Source organism: Rhinatrema bivittatum, chromosome 6 (assembly GCF_901001135.1).
Source record: "Rhinatrema bivittatum chromosome 6, aRhiBiv1.1, whole genome shotgun sequence".
Classification (NCBI taxonomy): domain Eukaryota; kingdom Metazoa; phylum Chordata; class Amphibia; order Gymnophiona; family Rhinatrematidae; genus Rhinatrema; species Rhinatrema bivittatum.
In genome coordinates, this window is record NC_042620.1 from 253,478,836 (window position 1) to 253,503,046 (window position 24,211).

Genomic DNA, 24,211 nt, shown 5'->3' on the forward strand with positions numbered 1-24,211 from the left:
CAAGAAAAGAAAGCCCCGCTCTCATACCTAATGATCCCTACCCCAGTTGAGAATTCCTGAAGTGATTTCTGTGGTCCCTCAGAGGTGTGCCTTGGTCTGGTAGCCAGTTCCCGGTGTGGATTGAGCTGCTTTTACTGCTGAAAGGCGGCAGGTGCAGAAGTTGAGCGCGGCAGTGAGAGCAGATGCCCTCTCCCCCTGCAGCCGGAGACTGTCTCTGTTCTCAGCCGGTAAGCGCTGAGCTATGTAAGTTTTCAAAAGGCACAAAAAAAAAAAAAAAAGGAAAGAAGAAAAAGAACTTTCCCTACAGAGGTAGGGGGTTTTTAGGCCTTCATTCGGTCTCAGTGCGCTGTCCCAACGTCGTTCCTGCTCCTGTTTGGGTTAGGGGAACTGGGCAGCCTGGTGGGTCGAGCGGCCCAGGTGGGTTAGGCCCCGCGGTAGGTTTTTCTCAGCATGCTGCGTGGTAGGCCATGGCGGCGGCATTTTTTGTGCTTGTGTGTGCTTTCTGCCCTATACAGGACGTTAATGTGTGCAGTGCATCGGTTCTGCACACACATTGTGTGCATAACTTTTTTGACTGTGGTGATACGCTACAGCAGGGCGAACTAGTGGTGCTTGTGCCTTGATGCGCATATTGCTGAGGCGCCTATAATTGTGTGAGCTACTTTTTTGAGCGCGAGCCATTTGAATGCACAGTTACCACCACACATGGTGCCAATAAACAAGAAGCCTAAGTGCCTTTCTCTTTGTGTTGACTGTCATGACCTAGGGCTTCTCAGCCTGAACTGGCTTCTAACCTGAATCAATGCTGTTCAGATGCTCCGGGAGATTTGTCTTCCTCAGATTTTGCTAAACCTGCATCCTCTCATTCTGATGATGGTCGGGTTACAGTTTTGGCTGGAAGTGCGCCAGATCTTTGTTCTCCCTTGACTGGCTGCTCCACTGGCAAGAGTGGGTCTGTGGGACCAGCTCTAGTTCCTTCTGGGCTTGTCTGGACCTGGCTGCTTTTTCTTGGGTGGAATTTTTTCAAGGCTTACAAGCCTTGGCTAAAGCGTGGATATTCTACTGTGGTGATTGCCATCTTGCTACATGAGAAAGTTCTCCACTTTCTTAGCCTATGTATGGGTTTGGCAAGTGTTTGATGCTTGGTGTGAAGATCGAGGTGTTCTTCCTCTTTTGGCTATGATCCCACTCATTTTGGAATTTTTGCAGGATGGATTGAGTTTGCAGACTGTACAGAGGTAGTCAACAAAATATCTAAATTTATCTTGGAAAGTGGAGAAACGCCTGTGGGGCAATCAGATGTGATCATTAACATTGACAGAGCCCACAGAACCCTGGGGCCTAAATTGGGAAACAGACCTCGAGACCTCGTGGTGTGCTACCACTCATTCGCCCAGAAGGAAAGGATACTGGCAGCTGCCAGAAAACAACGATCTTGGATGTGGGAAGGTTGTGAGATTTCTATCTACGCAGATCTTTCCGCTGCCACCCTCAGGAAGCGGCAAGAGTTTCGCTGTATTACCACGAAACTAGCAGCGGCCAATGTTCGATATCGCTGGCTCTTTCCCAGTGGCTTGGTATTTACACTGCAAGGGATTACCCACCGCATCTTTAACGTTGAAGAAGCAGCTGCCGTGATGAAGGAGGCGGGTATGCCTGTAGAGATCATTTTGCCAGAAAGGAGCACAGTGAACAAATCCTTTACCACCCTTCTAAATCCACCCAGATGGCAAAGAGCATCGAAAGGCAGGCGTCAGCTACAGAGACAATCTGCTGGGTCTAGTAAGGACAGTGACCCTGTGTGAATACCGGCCTGCTGGCTGGATTTTCCAAACATAAACATCAGTAAGACGGTACAAGTTCTATCATGTGCTGAATTAGGCTAAGTTTGCTGGATTAGTTATGACTTACCAGGAGCCATTCCATTAGGAGCTCCGAGTTTATATTATGTGTGTTTTAAATGGCAATATAATGCTATGTTAATTCTACCTGGTTCAGGGAGACGGAGGGAGCGTGACATGACTTCCTCCATATTTCTTTGGGATAAAGGAAAGATATCCTGGGATAGAGGGCAAGGGGGGTGGGGGGTTGGGAAGGGGATTAGTCACGACTATCATAATCCTGTGCAGAGGACCTACTTTGTAAGGGGGTGGTTTTTCGTACTTCACCAGCTCGTAGTACGCCATCTAGGAATTCCAGAGGGGGTGGTTAATAGCCTGATAGGCGACCAATGGTTTCGTAGAAGGTTGAGGATTATATTTGACAATGCGATACAGGGAATAACTTGCATCTATGGCAACACTTAAATTTCTCTCTCTAAATGTTAAGGGCCTCAACACCCCTAGAAAAAGGAGTCTATTATTTAAGGAACTGGATAGGATGGGAGCAACGGTAGTGTTTCTTCAAGAAACACATTTAAGAAAACGATTTTTGGCACTCATGAAATCAGATAAATATCCTCATCAGTTCTGGGCAGCAGCATCACCATCCTCTAAGTATACGGGAGTGGGCATCTTGATCCATAAGGATTTGCATTTTGAGCTGCAGGAAACTCAATCTGCTATAGATGGTCGTTATGTATTGGTAAAGCTATGCATTGGAGGAGATATCTATTCTTTGCTATCAGTCTATGGTCCCACAGTACATAAAGAAATTTTTTATCGGTCACGTATTAGCCACTAAAATGGAGGGCCATTCGATACTGGGAGGAGATTTCAATGTGACTCTTAATCCGTCTTTAGATAATTCTAAAGGACAGAGTCCCGATTCCAAGGCTTCCCGGTTAGAACTGAAAGCACGTATGAACAGCCTAGGGATCAGTGATATTTGGAGATCTAGATATCCTAGGTCTTGCAATTATACATTTTTCTCACACCCCCATGATAGCTACTCCCGCCTTGATATGTTTTTGGGCAGTACAGCTCTACTCCCGAGAGTGATGGGGGTAGATACTGAACCTATTCTATGGTCCGATCACTCCCCCACATTTGGTTTACCTTGCGAATCCAAGATTATGACAAGGGTCTCAGGTTCTGGAGACTCAATGATTCTCTCCTTGACGATGATGCCTTTGTAGCTCAAGTAGCAGCTGATATCAAAGATTATTTAGATTTAAACAATACCGGGGAGATGAACTATGTACTCATATGGGACTGTTTAAAAGCAGTCCTTCAGGGTAAATTTATTGCACGGGCGGCATATGTAAAAAAGTAACGGAACGCACGGTGAGAACACATATTGTCTAGACTTAAAGACTTAGAGAAACTCCAAAAGACCACACAAGCCACAAAGGCTATTAAAACTCAAATGGCTACACTACAAGGTCATATACAAATACACTACAAGGTCATATACAAGGTCATACAATACCAACCAATCACTACAATGTTTTACTTCTTGTTAAACTTTTTATCTCTCCTCTAACTCTAATCCCAGTTAGAATAACCCGTTTTATTGTAACTTTTTCTTCTACGCACTTGTTATACTTTTGTAATGTATACTCTTACGTTTTAGCTATGTACGTTATAATGTATTGCTCACCCCTTGTTTTATGTAAACCGACATGATACGAACTGCCGTGAATGCCGGTATAGAAAAACACAAATAAATAAATTAATAAATATTGCATTGCTAGATACCGCTCATATAGCCCACCAATTAGAACTGGCGAATCAAAGATACTTTGAGGGGGACAATAAAGCAGGGAAACTGTTGGCCTCTACTTTAAAAAGACAAGCCCAATTTATCATTGTAAAGGTGAAACACCAAACTGGTACTATGTTAACGGATAGCACATCCATACGCCAACGGTTCCATCAATTTTTCTTGGATCTATATTCTGAGGACAATGAAATAAAAACAGAGGACATTGATCGCTATTTGTCGCCATTAAATCTCCCTACCCTCACGGAAGCACAACAAGCAGTCCTGAATAGGGAAATCTCTGAGGCCAAAATTTCCATAGCTATAAAATCACTGAAATCTGGGAAGTCTCCAGGACTCGATGGCTATACAGGCCATTTCTATCAGGCCTTCACCACCTCGTTAACTCCCATTTTAGCCAAATACTTCCAGGCCCTTAGGGATGGCACCCCACTTTCATCTATAGCTAACACAGCGGGAATAACAGTTCTACCCAAACCAGGACAGGACCCGACCCTATGTGGTTCCTATCGACCAATTTCTCTGATAAACATAGACTTAAAATTGTTAGCCAAAATCTTAGCGACAAGATTAAACAGTTTTATTGCTTCCATTATACACTCCGATCAAGCTGGTTTTATCCCAGGGAGACAGGCAAGCGACAATGTTCATAAAATTTTAGACTTGATATGGCACGTGCAAAAACACAAAATACCTTCATTGGCTCTCTCGGTTGACACCGAGAAAGCTTTTGATATGGTACACTGGCCATATTTATTTACATTATTGAGGAAAATGAATTTTGGACCCTCTTTCTTACAATGGCTACAACAGCTTTATAGGGAGCCGTTGGCCTGTATAAAAGTTAATGGTGGGTACTCTTCCACCTTCCCTGTGAAACGAGGCACACGGCAAGGTTGCCCTTTGTCGCCGCTCCTATTTGCTATTTTTCTGGAGCCTTTTGCTACAAAGGTGCGGAATAATTTGAGTATTAAAGGTATAATGGTGGGACACTTTGTTTCTAAGTTGTCGCTTTTTGCTGATGATGTACTGCTTACTATCACAGAGCCGGAGACTTCCCTACATAGTCTGATGTCCACAATGGAAGATTTTAGTAAGGTTTCCGGGTTCCGGATCAATTGGGAAAAATCTGAAATGTTAAATATTAATACACCACCTACTTTAGCACATACCCTTCGGACCAAATTCAAATTTAAATGGGCTTCCAAACAGATTAAATACCTGGGAGAATACCTGAGTGTCACCCATGATATATTTCAACTAAATTATGATACACTATGGCTAAAAATAGTCCGTGATCTAGAAGAATGGAACAGATATCGAATATCTTGGCTAGGAAGGATAGCGGCCATCAAAATGACGATTCTGCCCAAATTATTATATCTCTTTCAGACTCTTCCCATCCAGTCCCGAAACAACAGCTTCGAAAATGGCAGAAGAGACTCATGCTTTATATCTGGGGAGGTAAAAGACCTAGAATTGCAAGGTCTGTTCTCTATAATCATAGGGTCAGGGAGGCCTGGGGGTCCCCAATGTAGAACGAAATTACCTAGCTGCACAATTTAAAACTCTAGTGGAGTGGCACAGAACACACAATATAAAACCTTGGTGTTTTTTTTAGCCAGCAACTTCTGGGCGACACTCCTATTTCTAGTATATTATGGCAGCCACGGAGGACCTGGAAGGTAGATCCTATGAAGCATCTTCCCCCATCTATGACGCTCCCAATAGCTATTTGGATCAAATACAGTAACTCTCTGGTGGGGGATAGGATATATCATAGAAGCACATACTTATATGTGAATACTGCCTTCACACTAGAGTATGATAGCTTGGTATTTGGGGCATGGAAATCTAAGAATATTTGAAGCTGGGAACAATTATGGTCCGGTAAAGATTTGCTCCCTTTCTGAGCAGATTAAATATGATTTACCCGATATGGATATTTATCCTTACCTGCAATTACGACATTTCGCACAGACATATGGGCTCCAGGGCCAACTGCAACAAGATAAATCCGACTTTGAAGTCCTTTGTCAGAAAGCTGACCATGCCACCAGATTGCTATCCACATTATATTGTTTGTTAGGAAAGGCCTTGTTTAGCAAACCTATACCCCTCTGAGCTTGGGAAAGGACTTACAGAAAATGTTTACTCAACAGGAATGGGAAAAGATATTTATCCAAACGGGAAAAGGGTTAATAGCTTCCTCATTGATAGAAAATGCCTACAAACTGTTATATCAATGGCACTACTGTCCAGTCCGATTACATAGAATGTTACCTACAGTTTCTGATAAATGTTGGAGGGGATGTCTTGCAATAGGCAGTTATCTACATATTTGGTGGGATTGTCCACCTCTGCGTAAATTGTGGCTTGATGTTGAGATCTGGGTCGGCCAGATGTTCCATGCACAATTGATGATTCAGCCTTATGCCTTATTGGGTGTACAGCTTTTCCCCTTAGAATACGATAGCAAGGTATTTTCTTATATACTGACTGCCGTTAGAGTTGAAATTGCCAGGAATTGGAAAACCTCTATTATTCCCCCATTGGAAGCGGTTCAAGATAAACTGGCAAATATTTATGTATTGGCAGAAATTACGGCGCGAAAGCACAAGCAGATTGGAAAGTTTCGAAAGACATGGCAAGCTTATCGAACATGGCAAGCAACGCTTTTAAAATCGCCACAGGGTTCTGGTGACTCTACGGAAGACCACTGACACTTTATTTTACAATTTTGCTATTTGTATGGTTATTGGTGCAGTGAATTCTTGATAACATTATCAGGTGACTAAGGGAAGGGTGGGGGGGTGGGGTTGGGGGATATAAAGATAATAATTGACACAGCGCAGACGTGTTGGGAACTGACCATGTTTAATTCTACTTCTTTTTATTTTCTTGTTCCACAATCTTATATAATTGGTGCAATTTTAACCTGCCTTTTGTGTGTGCCACAACGTTGTATATAGTGCCTATATATATAGTAGTATGACGGTTAATACTTTATGCCTTCCAACACTATGTTATACCTGTATTATACTTGCATTACTGTGTATGAATAAAATCTTAAATTATAAAAAAAAAAAAAGAAAAGGAAGGCCCCAGTGATCCACTATCAGGTGAAACAGCTTGTCTGACAATACCCATTATCCTGGGTCCAGATTCTCCCTGCTAAGAAAGTCTGCTCTCACATTGCTTTTTTCTGCAATGTGCCAGGCTGAGATCTCCTAAAGATGCACTTCTGCCCATCCCGTAAGTTGGTCTATGTCCTGCGACATTTGCTGGCTCTTGGTTCCTCCCTGCTGATTGATTTAAGCCACTATCGTTGCATTGTCCAACATTCAAATATTGCACACAACCTATGTACATACCACTTGTTCATTGTTTCCCTGTACATATTTTCTCCTCACGTTTCCGTCTTCACCCCCCCCTGCCTCGACCACCCCCTCCCCTCCCTCCCCTATTTATTTAGTTATTGATCTGTTACTATGTTCTAGGTTACACAATGTTCCTTGTAAAGGCTTTGCCTATATATATCCTTGTTTTAAGTTATCTGTAAACCGGCACGATGTGCAAACGGTTGCCGGTATATAAAATTAAATAAATAAATAAAAAATTATCTGGACTGCTCGACCCTGTAATCTGCCGCTGAACCTAAAGCACACCAACCGGACGGCCCAGGCTTCCAGCCAATTGATGTTCCAGAGAGACTCTTCTGAACTCCAGCGCAGTCAGTTCCTGAAAGTGAGCTCCCCATCCCTGGAGACTCACATCTGACATACTAACCAGTCCGGTGATTTTAGGGAAACTCCCTTTCTTAAATGATCCGCTTGTAACCACCACTGTAGCTGAGAGCAGACCTCCATCAGCAGGTTGAGCCAAATCGAATAGTCCTGAGACTGTGGGCTCCAACGAGATAGTAGGGAATGCTGAAGTGGAAGCATATGCGCCCTTGTCCATGGCACCACTTCCAGGGTTGCTACAATCAAACCGAGTACCTGCAGTTACGACCCAACTGTTGGGCGTATGGTGTTCATCAACAGACACACCTACGCCATCAACTTCTGAATACGAGCTTCCAGCAGGAAAACCCTGCCCTGCTTCATGTCGAACTGAACACAGAGATACTCTAGAGACTGAGAAGGCTGAAAACTGCTCTTGGCCATGTTCACCACCTAGCTGAGCTCCTGCAAAAGGGAAATCATCTTGAGGGACACTAGGTGGCTCACTTCAGGAGTCTTGGCCCGAATCAGTCAGTCATCCAAATACAGGTGTACCAGGATCCCATTCTTTCTCAACTCTACTGCCACCACCACCATAACCTTGGAAAAGGTTCTGGGTGCAGTGGCCAGACCAAAAGGCAGTGCCCAAAACTGATAATTTGTGTACAATTCTGGTCGCCCCATCTCAAAAAAGATATAGTTGCGATGGAGAAGGTACAGAGAAGGGCAACCAAAATGATAAGGGGAATGGAACACCTCCCCTATGAGGAAAGGCTGAAGAGGTTAGGGCTGTTCAGCTTGGAGAAGAGACGGCCGAGGAGGGATATGATAGAGGTCTTTAAGATCATGAGAGGTCTTGAACGAGTAGATGTGACTCGGTTATTTACACTTTCGAATAATAGAAGGACTAGGGGGCATTCCATGAAGTTAGCAAGTAACACATTTAAGACTAATCAGAGAAAATTCTTTTTCACTCAACGCACAATAAAGCTCTGGAATTTGTGCCAGAGGAGGTGGTTAGTGCAGCTGGGTTCAAAAAAGGTTTGGATAAGTTCTTGGAGGAGAAGTCCATTAATGGCTATTAATCAATTATACTTAGGGAATAGCCACTGCTATTAATTGCATCAGTAGCATGGGTTCTTCTTAGTGTTTGGGTAATTGCCAGGTTCTTGTGGCCTGGTTTTGGCCTCTGTTGGAAACAGGATGCTGGGCTTGATGGACCCTTGGTCTGACCCAGCATGGCAATTTCTTATGTTCTTATGATAATGGCGTCCCAAAACTGCGAATCTCAGAAAACGTTGGTGCTCTAGCTGGATGGGAATATGCCAACATCTGTTGGAGACAGAGAATACTGGCAGGCTGATGTCACTGCAGGACTTTATATACTGTGATGTCAGATTTGCTCCATCTCCATCTGATGGTAGAGGTGCATAACCCACTGGTCCTGGATTCATCTGACTAGAGACTAAGAAAAAGATTAGTTTTCAAAAAGTACAAAGGATCTAAAATAAGGAACACAAAGAAGAATATCTGCAAAAACTGAAAAAGACAAGGAAAGAAATCAGGATGGCAAAATCTCAAGTGGAAGAAAGGAATGCCAAAGGGGTAAAATGCAAGGTGACAAAACATTTTTCAGTTATACCAGAGATGGTATCATAAGATTGAAAGGATTCAAGAGCAATGTGTGGAGAAAGATGTGGAAAAAGAAGAAATACTAATCAATTACTTTAGTTTGGTGGTCACTAAAGAAAACACTGAAGAAAGACCATTGCTGGTTGGCAATAGTATGTATGGGTGCCAGGTAAATACTAGTCTGTTTTACATATGAGAATGTTTCAGAGGAACTAGCAAAACTAAAGGTGGACAAAGTCATGGGGCCTAATGAGATCCATCCCAGAATACTAAACGGAGCTCAGAGAAGTGCTGGAGGATCCGCTAAAGGACATGTTCAATACATCCCTGGAGACAGGGTTTGTGCTGCAAGATCAGAGGAAGGTGGTTGTGGGTCTTGCTTCACAAAAATGGTAACTGAGAGAGCCAGGAAACTCCAGGCTGGTCAGCCTGATCTTGGTGGCAGGAAAATGAATGAGAAAATGTTGCTGAAGGAAAGGATAGCGAACTAGTTATACCAGAGGAAGGTTGTGTCAAAACATATTTGACAGATTTATTTTTTAATTGAGTGACTACAGAATTAGATCAAGGACAAGTACTCAATGTGATTTACTTGGATTTCAGCAAAGCCTTTATTACGGTCCCACATAGGAAGCTCATGAATAAAATGAGAAGTCTGGGAGTGGGTCCCAAGATAGTGGAAAGGATTACAAATTGGTTAACTGACAGATGACAGCAAGAAGTGGCAAATGGAACCTACTCTGAGGACAGAAGGGTGAGTGTCATAATGATTGGTTCTGGGGTTAATTTTGTTCAATATCTAGGTGAAAATTATTGTGGAGGTGCAGAAGAAAAATGTTTGTCTTTTTGTAGATGGCACTAATAGCTGCAACACAGTGGACATACCTGAAAAAGGTCAAAGAATGAGAAGTGATCTGGGAAAGCCTAAGGAGTGGTTGAAGGTTGGCAGCAAGGATTCAGTTCAAGGAAGTGCAGAGTCATACATTTGGGGTGCAGAAATCCAAGGGAGCTGTATATGATGGGGCAGCGAAAGACTGATAAGCACTTTGGGGTGATAGTGTTTGATGGTCAAGGCAGTGAAACAATGTGACAAGGCAGTGATTAAGGCCAGAGAGTTGCAGGGCTGCATATAGAGGTGCAAAACTAGCAGGATAAAGGAAGTGACAGTGCCCTTGTACAGTTCATTGGTGAGGCCTCACCTGGAATCCATATCTCAAAATGAATAGTGAGAGGATGGAAGTGGGCCAGAGAAAGGCAACCAAATTGGTGTGACGTTTGCATAAAAAGAATGACAAGAGAATGGAGGTCCTAAATTTGTATACCCTGGAAGAGAGGAGAAACAGGAGAGATATGATACAGACTTTTAAATACCTGAAAGATATTATTAATTTATAGGAATCAAACTTTTTCTGATTGAAAAGAAGCTGTGAACTAGGGCTTATGATATGAAACTCCAAGGGGGTAGAGACAGGAGCAATGTCAGAAGTATTCCTTCATAAATGTGTTGTGGATGCATGAATGCCTTCCTAGAAGAGGTGATGAAGGTAGGACTACTAGCAATTAAGTTCAAATGACATGGGATAAATACAGAGGTTCCCTAATGGCTAGAGGATGAAAATGATGAAACAGGATAATCTGTGGTAACTTCATCTGTAACATTTCTACACGGGGTAACCTAAATAGTAGGCATGGGGGTAACCTGCATGGAAAGGCAGTTACAACCCTAAACATTTTGCTGGACAGACTGGATGGATAATTCAGGTCTTTTATCTGTTATTAATTACTATGTCACTATTTGGATAGACATGACTTACTGAAAAAATAACAATATGGTTTTAGCAAAGAGAGTCATGCCTTACCAATCTATTAGAATTTTTTGAAGATGTAAATAAACATACCGATAAGGGTGAGCTGGTCGATATAGTGTATCTGTCAAAAGGTCTATGACAAACTTCCACATGAGTGATTCCTCAGGAAATTAAAACATCATGGGATAAGAGAGTAGGTTCTATTGTGGATTGGTAACTAATTAAAAGTTAGAAAACTTTTTCTCCAATGGAGAGAAGTGATTAATGGAGTACCCTAAGAATCCGTATTAGAACCAGTATTTACATATTCATAAATGATCTGGAAAAGGGAGCAACGAGTGAGGTGAGCCATTTGTAGATCACACAAAATTAGTCATAATTAAAATGCTCTAGTGGACTGTGAGGACTTCCAAGAAGATAATCTCACACTGGGGAACTGGGTATTTAAATGGTAGATGAAATGTAATGTGGAGAAGTGCTAAGTAATGCATATAGGGTTAAATATTTCTATGCATATTCAATGTTGAGTTTCATATTAGGAGTTACCACACAGGAAAAAAAATTTGGGGTCTGATTTTGTATTGTGTTATATTTTAAGATTGCTAAATTTATTTTATTTATTTATTCTTTTTCTATACCGACATTCATGACCTGTCATATCACATCGGTTTACATCAAACACAGGAGAAATACATCAAACAGGGGGTAATGTTTTACACTGTTCTCCATTTTAAGCAAATTCTAAGGAAGACAGATAAAAACTGAATAAATAAATAGCAGGTAATTCTTATTGATTCTGAACTAAAATCCCTAGCCAAAAAATCAAATATAATGTTAGGAATTGATTAGAAAAGAAAAGAAAACTGGGACTATAATACCTTTGTATAGATCTATGATGTGACCACACCTTGAGTACTGTTTGCCACATATCAAAAAGATATAAAATGCCTTACAAAAATCTTCACACATTTTCTCACATTTTGTCTAAAAAAATACAAATCAATATGCATTCAAGTCAGTTTGTTTCACTGAGCTACCCAACATACATTACACTTTCATTGTGAAAGAACAATTATAGAAATATTCCAAAAGTAATTAAGAATAAAAAAACAAACATGATTACAATAAAAAATGATTACAGGGATGAAAGAGCTTCTCTATGAAGAAAGGCTAAACAGGCTAAAGCTCTTCAATTTGGAGAAGAGACATGAGAGGAATATGATAAAGGTTTATAAAATTGAGGCATGGAACAAGTTAATAGGGGACTGTTATACTCTATTAAACTGAACTAGAACTGGGGGACACTCCATGAAACTAACAAGTAGCAGATTTGAAACAAATTTAAGAAAGAATACTTTCAGTCACTGCATAGCTATGATATTTATTACCAGAGAATGCAGTCAAGGCAAGCAGTATAGCAACATTTGGCCGGCCTTGGGATGCCCTGTGACCAGCCACACTCACCAAAACGCTTTTGTTGCTGGAATGTACCATTCTCTAGCCTCCCCCACTCTACAGGCACTGCACCCTAGGTGCGCATGCTGACCTTTGAAGGACCCATGGCGGGAAAGACCAGCAGAGGCACCTGCTGATGATGTCATGTGGCGGTGTATTTAAAACCCCACTGTGCTCCTCTCCTTGCCTCAGCAACAGGTCCTCCTGCCTAGCAGTGTGTGTTGCTAGTCTCTTGTGCCTTGTCTTGCTGTCCATTTCCTTGCTTCGTTATCCTGTTTTGCCTAGCTTGGCCTTGCCTTGGTTGCCTTGCCTTGTCTGCCCTGCCTAGTCCTGATCTTTTGTGCCTGTCTTTACCTCATCTTGTTTGTCTTGGCCTGACTCTCGGTATTGACCTCTGTTAAGGACTCAGACTACCCTCTTGCCTGCTGCCTGGTACTGATTTCTGCTACGGAACTGGACACTCTCCCTCACAGCCCTCCCCGGCCAGAACCTGAAACCTGTTTATCCGCTACCAGTCCCTGACTTTTACCTGAATCCTGACACCGTCTGACCGCCCTTACGGAACTCTCGCCCAAGGGCTCAACCAGTGGGGAACAGGGCTAGTATAGGTAAAGCTTCCATCCTTGTCCCAGTAAGGGCAAGTCCACTAGTTGTCAGCATGGGCCTAATAGGTACACCTACTAGGCTGTGTCAACCATGCCACAGCACAAGGGCTCACAACCGTGACAATAGCTGAGTTTAAAAAAAACTTTTGGACAGGTCCATAAATAATTATTAACTGGATATACATGGATATCGCCATCTCTTACTTCTGGGACTGAGCAATATGGAATAGACTTTCCTAATGGGATCTGCTGGGGACTCAAGTGACCTGGACAGTTGGAGACAGAATGCTGAGCTCAGTCAACTACTGGACTGACCAAGCATGGCATTTCTTATGTACTTATGTTCTAAAAGCAACAAAACCAAAGCCCCCACTCACTCCCCATATTACTTACTCTTAAAGTGGATCTGAAGGGATCTGTGATCTGCAAAAGAGAACTGATATCACGTATTTGTAAGAACTATAAAGGAGATCCTACCATGTACATATCTCTCTCCCTCTTCCTCCAGTAATACAGTTAAATGAATATACCACCAAATACATGCTTGCTTTGCATTCTGACCACAGACAAGAAAACTGATCATGGGATAGGCAAACGCATTTAAATACAAAGCAATTCCAATCTAACACAAGCACCCACACTCAGCAGACCTTGTACATAAAATCATTAAAAAAACAGGATGAGAAAGCAAATAGATGGGATACAGAGAATACATACAGCCACACAAGCATGATCACACAGAGGAAAGTGAATCATACATCAAGAATAAAACAAACTCATTGCCTGAAACCTAAACGGATAGTTGTGAAAGGTGCCACAAACCTCCCACAGCTCCCCATCCCAGCAGTTAGACATGGTGCATCTCCCACTGCTGCATACCTGGGGTGCTTTCTGTGGTAAACCAGGTGGCACACCACCTAAACGGGTAGGCAGATCCGTGTTTGTGCTCTTTAAAGAAAAGAAAAGAAAAGGTTAGAAGCTCACAAAATCAAATACTTGTGAGAAGCCCCACTGGATGTTGTCATCCATGTGAGGACTGCCACCCTGCCTGTCCTTGGAGACTAGGACAAACCAGGATTCCACTGCTCACACCAATACACAAAGCTCCCTCCATCCCAGCATTTCATTGCTAATAACAATACTGGTCATCTTTCCCTCCCAGGATCCCAATAATCATACCTATACAACTCCTTTTCTATCCCCCCACCTCCCGATTCAATTGCTCATACCAACAGCCACTTCTACTTCCCCTTCTCACGCCAATAAACACAGTACATACAAACCTTTCCATGGGACCCCATTCCTCAATACATCATTACTGCCTTAACCAGGATCTCATCACTCAACTTGGTTGCTCATTTGTGTTGTCTATAGATAGCAGGATAATCAGCCATAGAAAGGGGTGATGTCTTTCAATAGCACTGAAATGGAGTATTTCTTAGATAACTCTGGAAAAGCTTAGAATGCTTTTCACAGGCATGTGCACAGGTTCCCGCTCAGCCACAATCATACAATTCCCTTTTATTGCTATATAATAGCTGAAAGAACCAACTCCAAAAGGAGGAAGGTGAAAACGTATGGTCAATTATCCTGATGTCCACAAATAACATCAGTTACAAGTAAGCAACTTATTGTGTTTTATAGCTTTATTCTTTTTTATGAACTTTCTGATAATAAATAACCAAAATGTATTGACAACATATCAAGGAAATAGCTGATGAGTACAGCTATTTCCTTGATATGTGTTTCTGGGGACATCTACACGTGCTTACATTGCAGTTGAAAAAGTTTTCAAATGGGCCCTACACTTGATGCAACCTGTTCAGTTTCATTTTAAACTTTGCAGACCAAGAATTCATTTCCAGAGGAAACCATGCTATAGCTATCCACTCCTCCCTTGTAGTGGAAGTAAGGATCCTCTAATTTGGCAATGAAATTCTCTTTCCAGCCAACAGAAATTTAGAAATCAAAGCTTTTACATCATGACAAAAGTAAGAGAAATAAAAAACCGATCTGGTTCTCATAGGAGAAAAGCAAAAAGAACAGCATTCAAGAAATATAAAGGTTCCCAAAAAAAGGAACACAGGGAAGAATATCTGGTGAAACTGAGGGAGATGAAGAAAGAAATGAAGGAAACAAAAAGTCAGGTGGAAGAAAGGATTGTCAAAGAGGTAAAGCGAGGTGACAAAACATTTTTCAGATATATCAGAGAAAGGTCCAAAGTGATATAGTGAAATTGAAAGGCGACAAAGATCAATGTGTGGAGAGAGACGAAGAAATGGCCAAAATATTAAAGAATACTTCAGTTCTGTGTTCAATAAAGAAGACCCTGGAGAAGGACTGTCGCTAGTTAACAAGACTGTGGATAGAGGTAGAGTAGACAAAACTTCATTTACAGAAGAGAATGTATGAGAAGAGCTAGGAAAACTGAAAACGGACAAGGCCATGGGGCCAGATGACGTATATCCCAGGATACTGAGGGAGCTCAGAGATTTGCTGGCAGGTCTACTGAAGGATCTCTGTTCAATAGATCCCTGGAAATGGGAGCAGTGCTGCAAGATTGAAGAAGAATGGTGGTGGTCTCGATTCACAAGAGTGGCAGCAGAAAACTACAGGCCAGTTAGCCTTACCTCGGTGGTGGGAAAATTAATGGAGACTCTGCTGAAGGAAAGGATAGTGAATTATCTACAATCCACTGGGTTGCTGGACCAGAGGCCGCATGAATTCACCAGGGGAAGGTCCTGTCAGACAAATCTGATTGATTTTTTTTGATTGGGTGATTAGAGAATTGGATCAGGGAAGAGCACTCGATGTGATTTGCTTGGATTTTAGTTCAGCTTTTGATACCATCCAGCATAGCAGGCTAGTGAACAAAATGACTGGTTGACTGACAGGAGACAGCATGTAATGGTAAATGGAACCTACTCTGAAGAAAGAACGGTGTTAAATGGAGTGCCCTTCTCCTCCACTGCCAACTCTTGACTTCATGCTTTCCAGCTTGCTTCACTGTTTGTTTGGAATAGACTTTCTGAGTCTGTGAATTGTTGTCTCTATTGCTACATTCAAATTTGGTTTAAAACCTCATTTTTTGAAGCTGCTTTTAAATCCTAAGATACTTCCCATAGACTTGTTTGTCATCTATTTTTGTCTTGACTAGATTGTAAGCTCCATCGAGCATGGGCTATCTTTAATATGTACCTGTACAGTGCTGTGTACATCTATTAGCACTTAGAAATAATAAATAATAGTGGAACAAATATTGCCTTGTTCAATTTCTTAAGGGGCACTGGCTAAAGTGCTCCTCTCCCCATTCTCTAAGAGTTTTATTAATTTAAAATTTACTTCGGGATTGGACCAGAAGTCAATGTAAAGCAATAAGAACCGAAGCTATATGTTCCTGGACTGGAATACTGGTTAAAAGGCATGTAGCACAATTTTGCACTATCTATAATGCTCTGAGAGAATTTGCTGGGAGGCCAAGAAAAATATAGTTACAATAATCCATCATGGAGAAATTTCAGGCTTGAAGGACTGTACGAAAGTCAGAGGGGTTGAGAAATGCTTTTAATCCCCGTAACATGCACATTTTCATGAACTCTGATGCGAGGATTTATTACAGATGCAAGCGCATGGAGAAGCCACTGTTTATTAGTTCCTCTAAATTACTAACATGGCTTTTAATGGGCAGCTGAGAGCCCTCAAACAAAAAAATTGTAGGCAAAGCCATAGCTGGAAATCAACTCAACAGCATAAGATCGGTTTTGATATTAAGAGCCAATCTGTTAAGAGGATGCCATTGCTTAATCGTTGGAAGACAAATGCTCAAAAGTTTAAAAATAGTAGACTAGGAAGAAGTAATAGGTTTAAAAACTGTATATCATCAGCGTGTAATTTATAATTTAAGCTGAGCCCAGCTAAAAAGCTTTCACAATGGAGTCAAAAATTAAAAAGAGTGGTTGAGAAGGCAGAACCCTGAGTGACACCAGTAGGCAACTAATGCCAAGAGGAAGTATTATTGACAGTTTTCACCTGCTGCATTCGGTAAGAAAGAAGTCAGACAAACCTCCCCGATCCCGACTTCAGACAACCAATGAATCATGATTCGATGATTAATGGGGTCAAAAGCCACAGCATCATAATGTATTTGATGTCATTATCAAACCACAATGAATTGTATAAGTAGATGAAAGGGCATATTGACAAACCAACGAATAGCAAAGCACCTGGACTACACGGTGTACATCCCAGAGTACTGAAAAAACTGATTATTGAAATTGAGGACCTGCTATTAGTAATTTGTAAGCTATCATTAAAATTGTCTATAGTACCTAAAGACTGGAGCGTTGCCAATGTAAAACCAAGGGGTGATCCAGGAAACTACAGACCAATGATAGAAACAGTCAAAGAACAAAATTGCTGAACATATAGGTAGGCATAAATTCATGGACAAAGCCAACAAGGATTTAGCCAAGGGAGTCTTGCCTAATCAATCTGCTATATTTTTTTCAGGGCATAAACAAAAAGGTGGATAAAGGTGAGCCAGTTGATATAGTGTATCTGGATTTCCAGAAAGCATTTGACAAAGTCCTTCATGAGAGGCTTCTTAGGAAATTAGAAAGTCATGGGACAGGGAGTAGTGTGTCCTATTGTGGATTGCAAACTGGTTAAAAGATAGAAAAAAAAGAGAGTAGGACTAAATGGTAAATCTTCCCAATGAAGAAAAGTGATTTGTGGAGTGCCCCAGGGATCTGTTCTGGGGCCACTGCTTTTTAATATATTTATAAATTACCTGGAAATGGGGACAACGAATGAGGGGATAAAATTTGTCAATGACATCAGATTATTCAACGTTGTTAAATCACAAGAAGATTGAGAGAAATTGCAAGAGGACTGTACAAAACAGAGACTGGGCATGCAAATGGCAAATTAAATTTAATATAGGCAAGTGCAAATTGCTGCACTTAGGGAAGAGTAACCCAAATTATAACTACACAATGTAAGGTTCTACATTACGAATCACCACTAAGGAAAAGGATCTAGGTGTCATCGTTGATAATAAGTTGAAAACTTCTGCTCAGTGTGCAGCAGCAGTCAAAAAAGCAAATAGAATGCTATGAATTATTAGGAAAGGTATGAAGAATAAAACAGAGAATATCATAATGCCTCTGTATCGCTCCATGATGTAACCTCATCTTGAATATTGTGTGCAGTTCTTGTCACCACATCTCAAAAAAGATACTGCAGAATTAGAAAAGGTACCTAGAAGGGAACCAAAATGATAAAGGGGATGGAATGATTCCCCTATGAGGAAAGGCTAAAGAGGTTAGGACTCTTCAGCTTAGAGGAGAGATGGCTGAGGGGAAATATGATAGAGGTCTATAAAATAACAAGTGGAGTGGAACGAGTAAACATTTATCAGTTGTTTACTCTTCCAAAGAGTACAAAGATTAGGAGATACACAATAAAGTTTCTAGGTGATACATTTAAAACTGGTAAGAGAAAATCATTATTTACTCAATGCATAATTAAGCTTTTGAATTCTTTGCCAGAGAATGTGGTGAAAGTTATTAGTGTAGCTGCCTTTGAAAAACATTTGGACAAGATTTTGGAGGAAAAGTCCATAAACATTTATTATGATGGACTTGGGGGAAATTGACTGCTTATTCCTGGGAGAAGTAACATGGAATCTATTTACCCCTTGTACTTGTAGCCTGGATTGACCACTGTTGAAAACAGGATATTGGGCTTGATGGACCTTTGGTCTGACCCAGTATGGAAAGTCTTATGTTCTTAAGTAAGGTTTCAGTATTATACTACTTCCTGAAACCAAACTGCTGTGATCAAATATAGCGTGATCATCAAGAAATTATTTCAACTGCTTCAAAACAATAGTCTCAAGCATTTTTGTGTGGGAAGACAAGGACAAGGTGGGACAGCAGTTTGCCAATTCTTGATAATCTGTCCCTGGTTTCTTTAAATAAGATACGGACAAAAGCTGATTCAATGAATTTAGTATAGTTCCCTCAGATAAGGACATATTGATAATATTGGCAATAAAAGAGCCAATATCCTCCATAATATTTTTAAACACTTCGATAGAACATGGGTTAAGCAGGCAACTAGAATTGTTCATTTTGTCAATAATCTGAATGATTTCAAGACTTGAGACAGCAAAAAATGAATCCCATTTGGCCCTTGCCAAGTCTCCTGATAATGAACACAGTACATCATTTGTAGGAAATTTATTACATAAATCTGTTATCTTCTTTGAAAAGAAATCAGCAAATAGTTGACTTTGCTCAGGATTGGAATTTAGCATTTTTTTTTCATCAGATGAAATATCTGAGTTGGTAAGCATTTTTACAATCTGAAACAATTCATAACTGTTGTTTAAAGATGCCTGAATTCTCCAAGAAAATACAAGAATGCCTGTCGACAGAGAATCATTTCTTTCTCTGATGTCTGATGGTCAGGAAAAAGTGACTGGCAGTCAAGACAACAATATACATGAAGCTGCTTCCAAAATGCATACATACTACTAGAAAGCTCTGGAAGTATTCTGTTGATAAATGTATCAAATGTGATCCACAAATATGAATGATTCTATGTCTTAGCAGAGAATTAATGGACCCGAATTATACCATGCTCCTCTTCCCTAGAAGCCAATGAAAGGGTGCCAGATAGTCATGGCTCACCTTGGGTTGAAAAGCTCCTTGCAGGGATCCAAAGGAAACAGTGGGAGGAAGAACTGGAGGAATCCCAGACACAGACGGAGAAAAAGCAGTGTAGAACTAATCGTGAAAGAAGGAAATGAAAAACATGATTATAGCAAAATACAAATAAAGTTTCTGCTTATTTCATTGCCTTTTAGAGAAAAATGCCAAGTCAGGAAGAACAAAATCTTTTAAACTTTCCAAATGTGGATTGTCATTGCAGTTATACATAATAATCAGTATCCAAGAATACAAGTATAACCAGAATTTTAGCAGCATGCATATAACACTGTATTAATAAAAAGTAAATCTTCTAACCAAACTTTGTCACCGATTTAGTTAAGATAGGTGTATAGAGTTATACTAATGGCCCAAGACAGTCCTCACTCTTCTGTCAAATAGTTATTCCCTTTATTTATTTTAATAATCTTCTATACTGCATTGCCCAGAAACCATTCAGTACAGTTTACAATATACACTCACAAAATCACATAAAACAATATAAGACTGTATCATAGTAACAATTATATAAAACATATAATTCATCCAAAAGCCCACTGAAAGAATATTGGTATGAGTCCTTTTCTAAACATTTTTAAATCTTGTTGCCCACGAAACCCTACTGACAATACCTTCTTTCTTCTAGTTAAGTCCATTGATAGTGTCTTCTCTAGCCTTTATTTCTCCACAGTAGACTCTTCATTTTAATACCACAATACTATACAGCAAAGGTCACAAGATAACTATGTTCTCTGTGCCACAGCATGGAGCTCTTGTATACCCTGTAATGTGGCAGGGTTTGTGAGAATATAGTTATCAATGAAGGATACTCACATTCTGCCTATAAAGTCCATCGATCTTCCCAGGATATTTGTCAAACTGCAGAGAGAAGAAAGCAAAAATGAATACAACACAGAAGCCAGGCTGTGAGTAAATACTTTAAAAAATGGAATGAATCAATTATTAGATTGGTAATGAGAAGCTCAGACCTGGGGGATGAGTGGAAAAAAGAGCATGCAGGAGTGTATAATGAAGCCAACACAGGGAGAAGAGCACTGAACCCACAACAGGAAATGATGCAAGAAAATGAGGAGATGAACAGAGGAAAGCATGGCTCACTAAAGTGACACCCCTAAAGGCCTTCTTTCTAAATTCTGCCACCATCAACAACCTTTCCTGCTCCCCACGACATTCCCATTCTACAATACCTCGTCTTATCTACCTTAAGCACCATCACATGCATGCATCCTGCAGGACACCCTCACCAGTGGCACTCATTCCCCCTCTCTTATTCTTCCCCCAACCTCCTTCACCACATCTTGTAACTCCAATGTCTCTCTTCTCTCTCCTGAGCAGTAGCAAAACATTAATAGACTTTATAGTGTGTTCTACTTATCCTCACATTTTGACAGGAGTTACGCACCATGTTGGGTGCCGGTGCTGGGACAATGGAAGGTGGGAAGGGGGTGAAGTGCTGGTGGGTGTGCTGGTGCGTATGCTGGTGTTGGTGGTTGTGCTGGTGGAACTGGAACATGGGCCGGATGGTGGTGCTCATCTCAGCCCCGCCCTGCGTCGTCAGAAAGCGGGAGCTCAGGTCCTGCCGAATCAGCTCTTGTTCTGTGGGGGAAATACAAAACAAGAGATTTAGCAGAGACCCAGAGCGATGAATGGATGGGTGCAGGGTGGAGGACAATTCCAAAGTGCCCTGGATAGGGATGAGCATCACAGAACAAAAGGAAGTGGGTATTACGATTTCAAGGGCAATGATTACTAGTATGCAAGAGAGGGCATTTTGGCTTATTTGTTAATTCTTTCATCAATTTGAACCAAAGAGTTGCATAGTAAAACTGCAGGGAAATAACCAAGAGCCTGGTTTTCTTCTGATTTTCAGTGTGTATCATGTGATGTAGCCTTTCCCTTTTCCCACAGCAGGTGAGAACTACCAAAGAAAGATAAACCAAAGAAATATACCTCTTATACGGTGTCCTGAGAATACTGGCAAATCAGAACCACGTTGGTCCAGGCTAGTAAGAGAACAACCAGAATAGGAATTGAAGTACATAAGCCAAAATTCCCATTCTACTTTGTTCTTCCCCCAGTATGGACTACAGATAGAATCATACCACAGAGGTAGTCTGTTAGGAGGGAAACCATTTAAGCTTGAATTACTCTCTTTCCAAATGATACATCTTTCAATACTCACTTATTAATTTTGTAGTGTTTTGAGTACATAGAACATAAGAACATAAAAAGTGCCATGCTTGGTCAGAACAAGGTCCATCGAGCCCAGCACTCTGTCTCCAACAGTGGCCAGTGCAGGTGCCAAGTACCCATCAGATCCCCAATAGTTGATCTATTTCTTATAGTTCACTCCCAAGGATAAGCATTGGCTTTCCGATGTCTACCTGGCTAATAACTGTTTATGGATTTTTCCTTCAGGAACTTGTCCAATCTTCTTTTGAACCCTACTATGTTAGTTGCCTTGACCACGTCCTCCGGCAACAGATTCCATAGCCTGACTGTTTGCAGAGTGAAAATATATTTCCTGCGATTTGTTTTAAATTCGCCAGTTGCTAGTTTCATAGTGTCCCCTAGTCCTAATGTTGTTTGAAAGGGTAAATAACCGTTCCTTATTTACCTGTTCCACCCCACTAATTATTTTATAAATTTCAATCATAATCTTTTCCAAGGTGAAGAACCCCATTTTGTTTAACCTTTCAACATAAGGGTGATTTTCCAACTCCTTTATTATTTTTGACACCTTTCTCTGTACCTTTTCCATGTCTGTTGTCTTTTTTGAGATGGGGTGACCAGAATTACACACAATACTCAAGATGTAATCACCATGCATCTATACAAGAGCATGATGATATTCTGAGTTTTGATTTCTATTCTTTTCCAAATAATTCCTAACATTCTATTTGCCTTTTTTGACCACGGCCACACACTGAGCCAAAGATTAAAAGTATTATCCTCAAGGACTTCAAAATCCTTTCCCTGGGTGGTGACTCCTAACATGGAACCGAACATTGTATACTTGTAGTTGGGATTATTTTCCCTACATGCACTATTTTGCACTTGTCTACAATATATTGCATCTGCCATTTAAAAGACCAGTTTCCTAGTCTCACAAGGTCCTACTGCAGTTCTTTATAATCTGTTGCCATTTTAACGACTCAAAACAATTGTCTCATTTGCAAATGTAGTTACTTCATTCATTATTTCTTTCTCCAAATCATTTAGGAATATGCTAAATAACATGTCCCAATGCAGATCCCTGGGGTACAGCACTAACTATATTTGAAAATCTGACCATTTAATTCCTACCCATTGTTTCCTATCTTTTATCCAGTTACCAATCCCACTCCCTCCAATCCCATGACCTTCCAATTACCTGACAAAGTCTCATGAGGGACTTTGTGAAATGCCTTCTGAAAATCCAAATATACTATATCAACCAGCTCACCCTTTTTTTCTGCATGTTTATTTAAACCCTCAAAAATTCTACTAAACTGGTAAGGCAAAACTTCCCTTTGCAAAAACTATGTTGACTCTCCCCCATTAAACCATATCTATTTATGTGAACAGTAATTTTGTTTTTAAGATTAGTTTTGATCATTTTACCTGACACCAAAGTCAGGCTCACCGGTCTGTAGTTTCTAAGATCACTCCTAGAGCCCTTTTTAAAAACTGATGCAATATTGGCCACCCTCAGTCTTCTGGTACCATGGCTGTTTTAAATGACAGATTGCAAATCATGAGAAAAAGGTCTGCAATTTCATTTTTTAGTTCCTTCAGAACTCTGGGATGAATACCTTTCAGTCCAAGTGATTTGTTAATCTTTAGTCTGTCAATCTGAGTTATGTCCTCCAGTTTCACAATGATTCCAACTAGTCTCTCAGAGTCATCACCATAAAAATGTTTTCCCAGTGTGGGTATGATTCCAACACCCTCCTCTGTAAAGACCGAGGCAAAGAATTCATTAAGTTTTCCAGCTATTTCCTTGTTCTTCCTGCTCACACCTTTTACCCCCTTTGATCATCTAGCGGCCTGACTGACTCCTTCATAGTTTTTTTTTTTTAATTTTGAATGTATTTGAAAAGCTTTTTATTATTTGTTTTTACCTCTATGGCAAGCTTCTTTTAACATTCACTCAGCCTCCTGAATTACGTTTTTACATCTTAACTTGCCACTGTCTATGCTCTTCCCTATTTTCCTCATTTGGCTCTGCTTTCCATTTTTTGAATGATGCCCTTTTAGCTTTAATTACCTCTTTCAGCTCATTATAAAACACGCTGTAAGTCATTTGTTTTTCCTTCAACGTTTTTTAATGCATGGATTACATTTTATCTGGGCCTCAAGGATGGTAATTTTAAATAGCATCCACATCTCCTATATATGTTTAACCTTTCGGATTGTTCCGTACTAACAAATTTCGTCATTTTATCATAATCTCATTTCTTAAAGTTAAATGGTACTACAGTCATTTTCCTTAGTATTCGTCCTCCAGTGATTGTCTATTTATATTAAATTATGATCACTGTTGCCAAGAGGATCCACCACCTTTTGTGTCTTGCACCAGGTCCTGCATGCCACTGAAAACTATATCT

The 24,211-nt window shown here is 40.6% G+C and overlaps 1 protein-coding gene across 5 annotated transcripts in view; it reads right to left on the minus strand.

Annotated features, from left to right (window-relative positions):
• Positions 1–24,211, minus strand: part of FBRS (fibrosin) — a 274,396-nt gene that overhangs the window by 95,543 nt on the left and 154,642 nt on the right. For 4 of the 5 annotated variants that reach the window (XM_029606818.1, XM_029606819.1, XM_029606817.1 and 1 more), the window contains 5 exons: positions 21,004–21,218; positions 20,436–20,480; positions 19,584–19,679; positions 13,768–13,836; positions 13,282–13,311 (listed from right to left, as the gene is read on the minus strand). In XM_029606818.1, coding sequence (XP_029462678.1) covers positions 13,282–13,311; positions 13,768–13,836; positions 19,584–19,679; positions 20,436–20,480; positions 21,004–21,218 — 455 coding nt within the window. The remainder of the gene's footprint in view (positions 1–13,281; positions 13,312–13,767; positions 13,837–19,583; positions 19,680–20,435; positions 20,481–21,003; positions 21,219–24,211) is intronic. The other variant, XM_029606816.1, reaches the window with a different exon arrangement.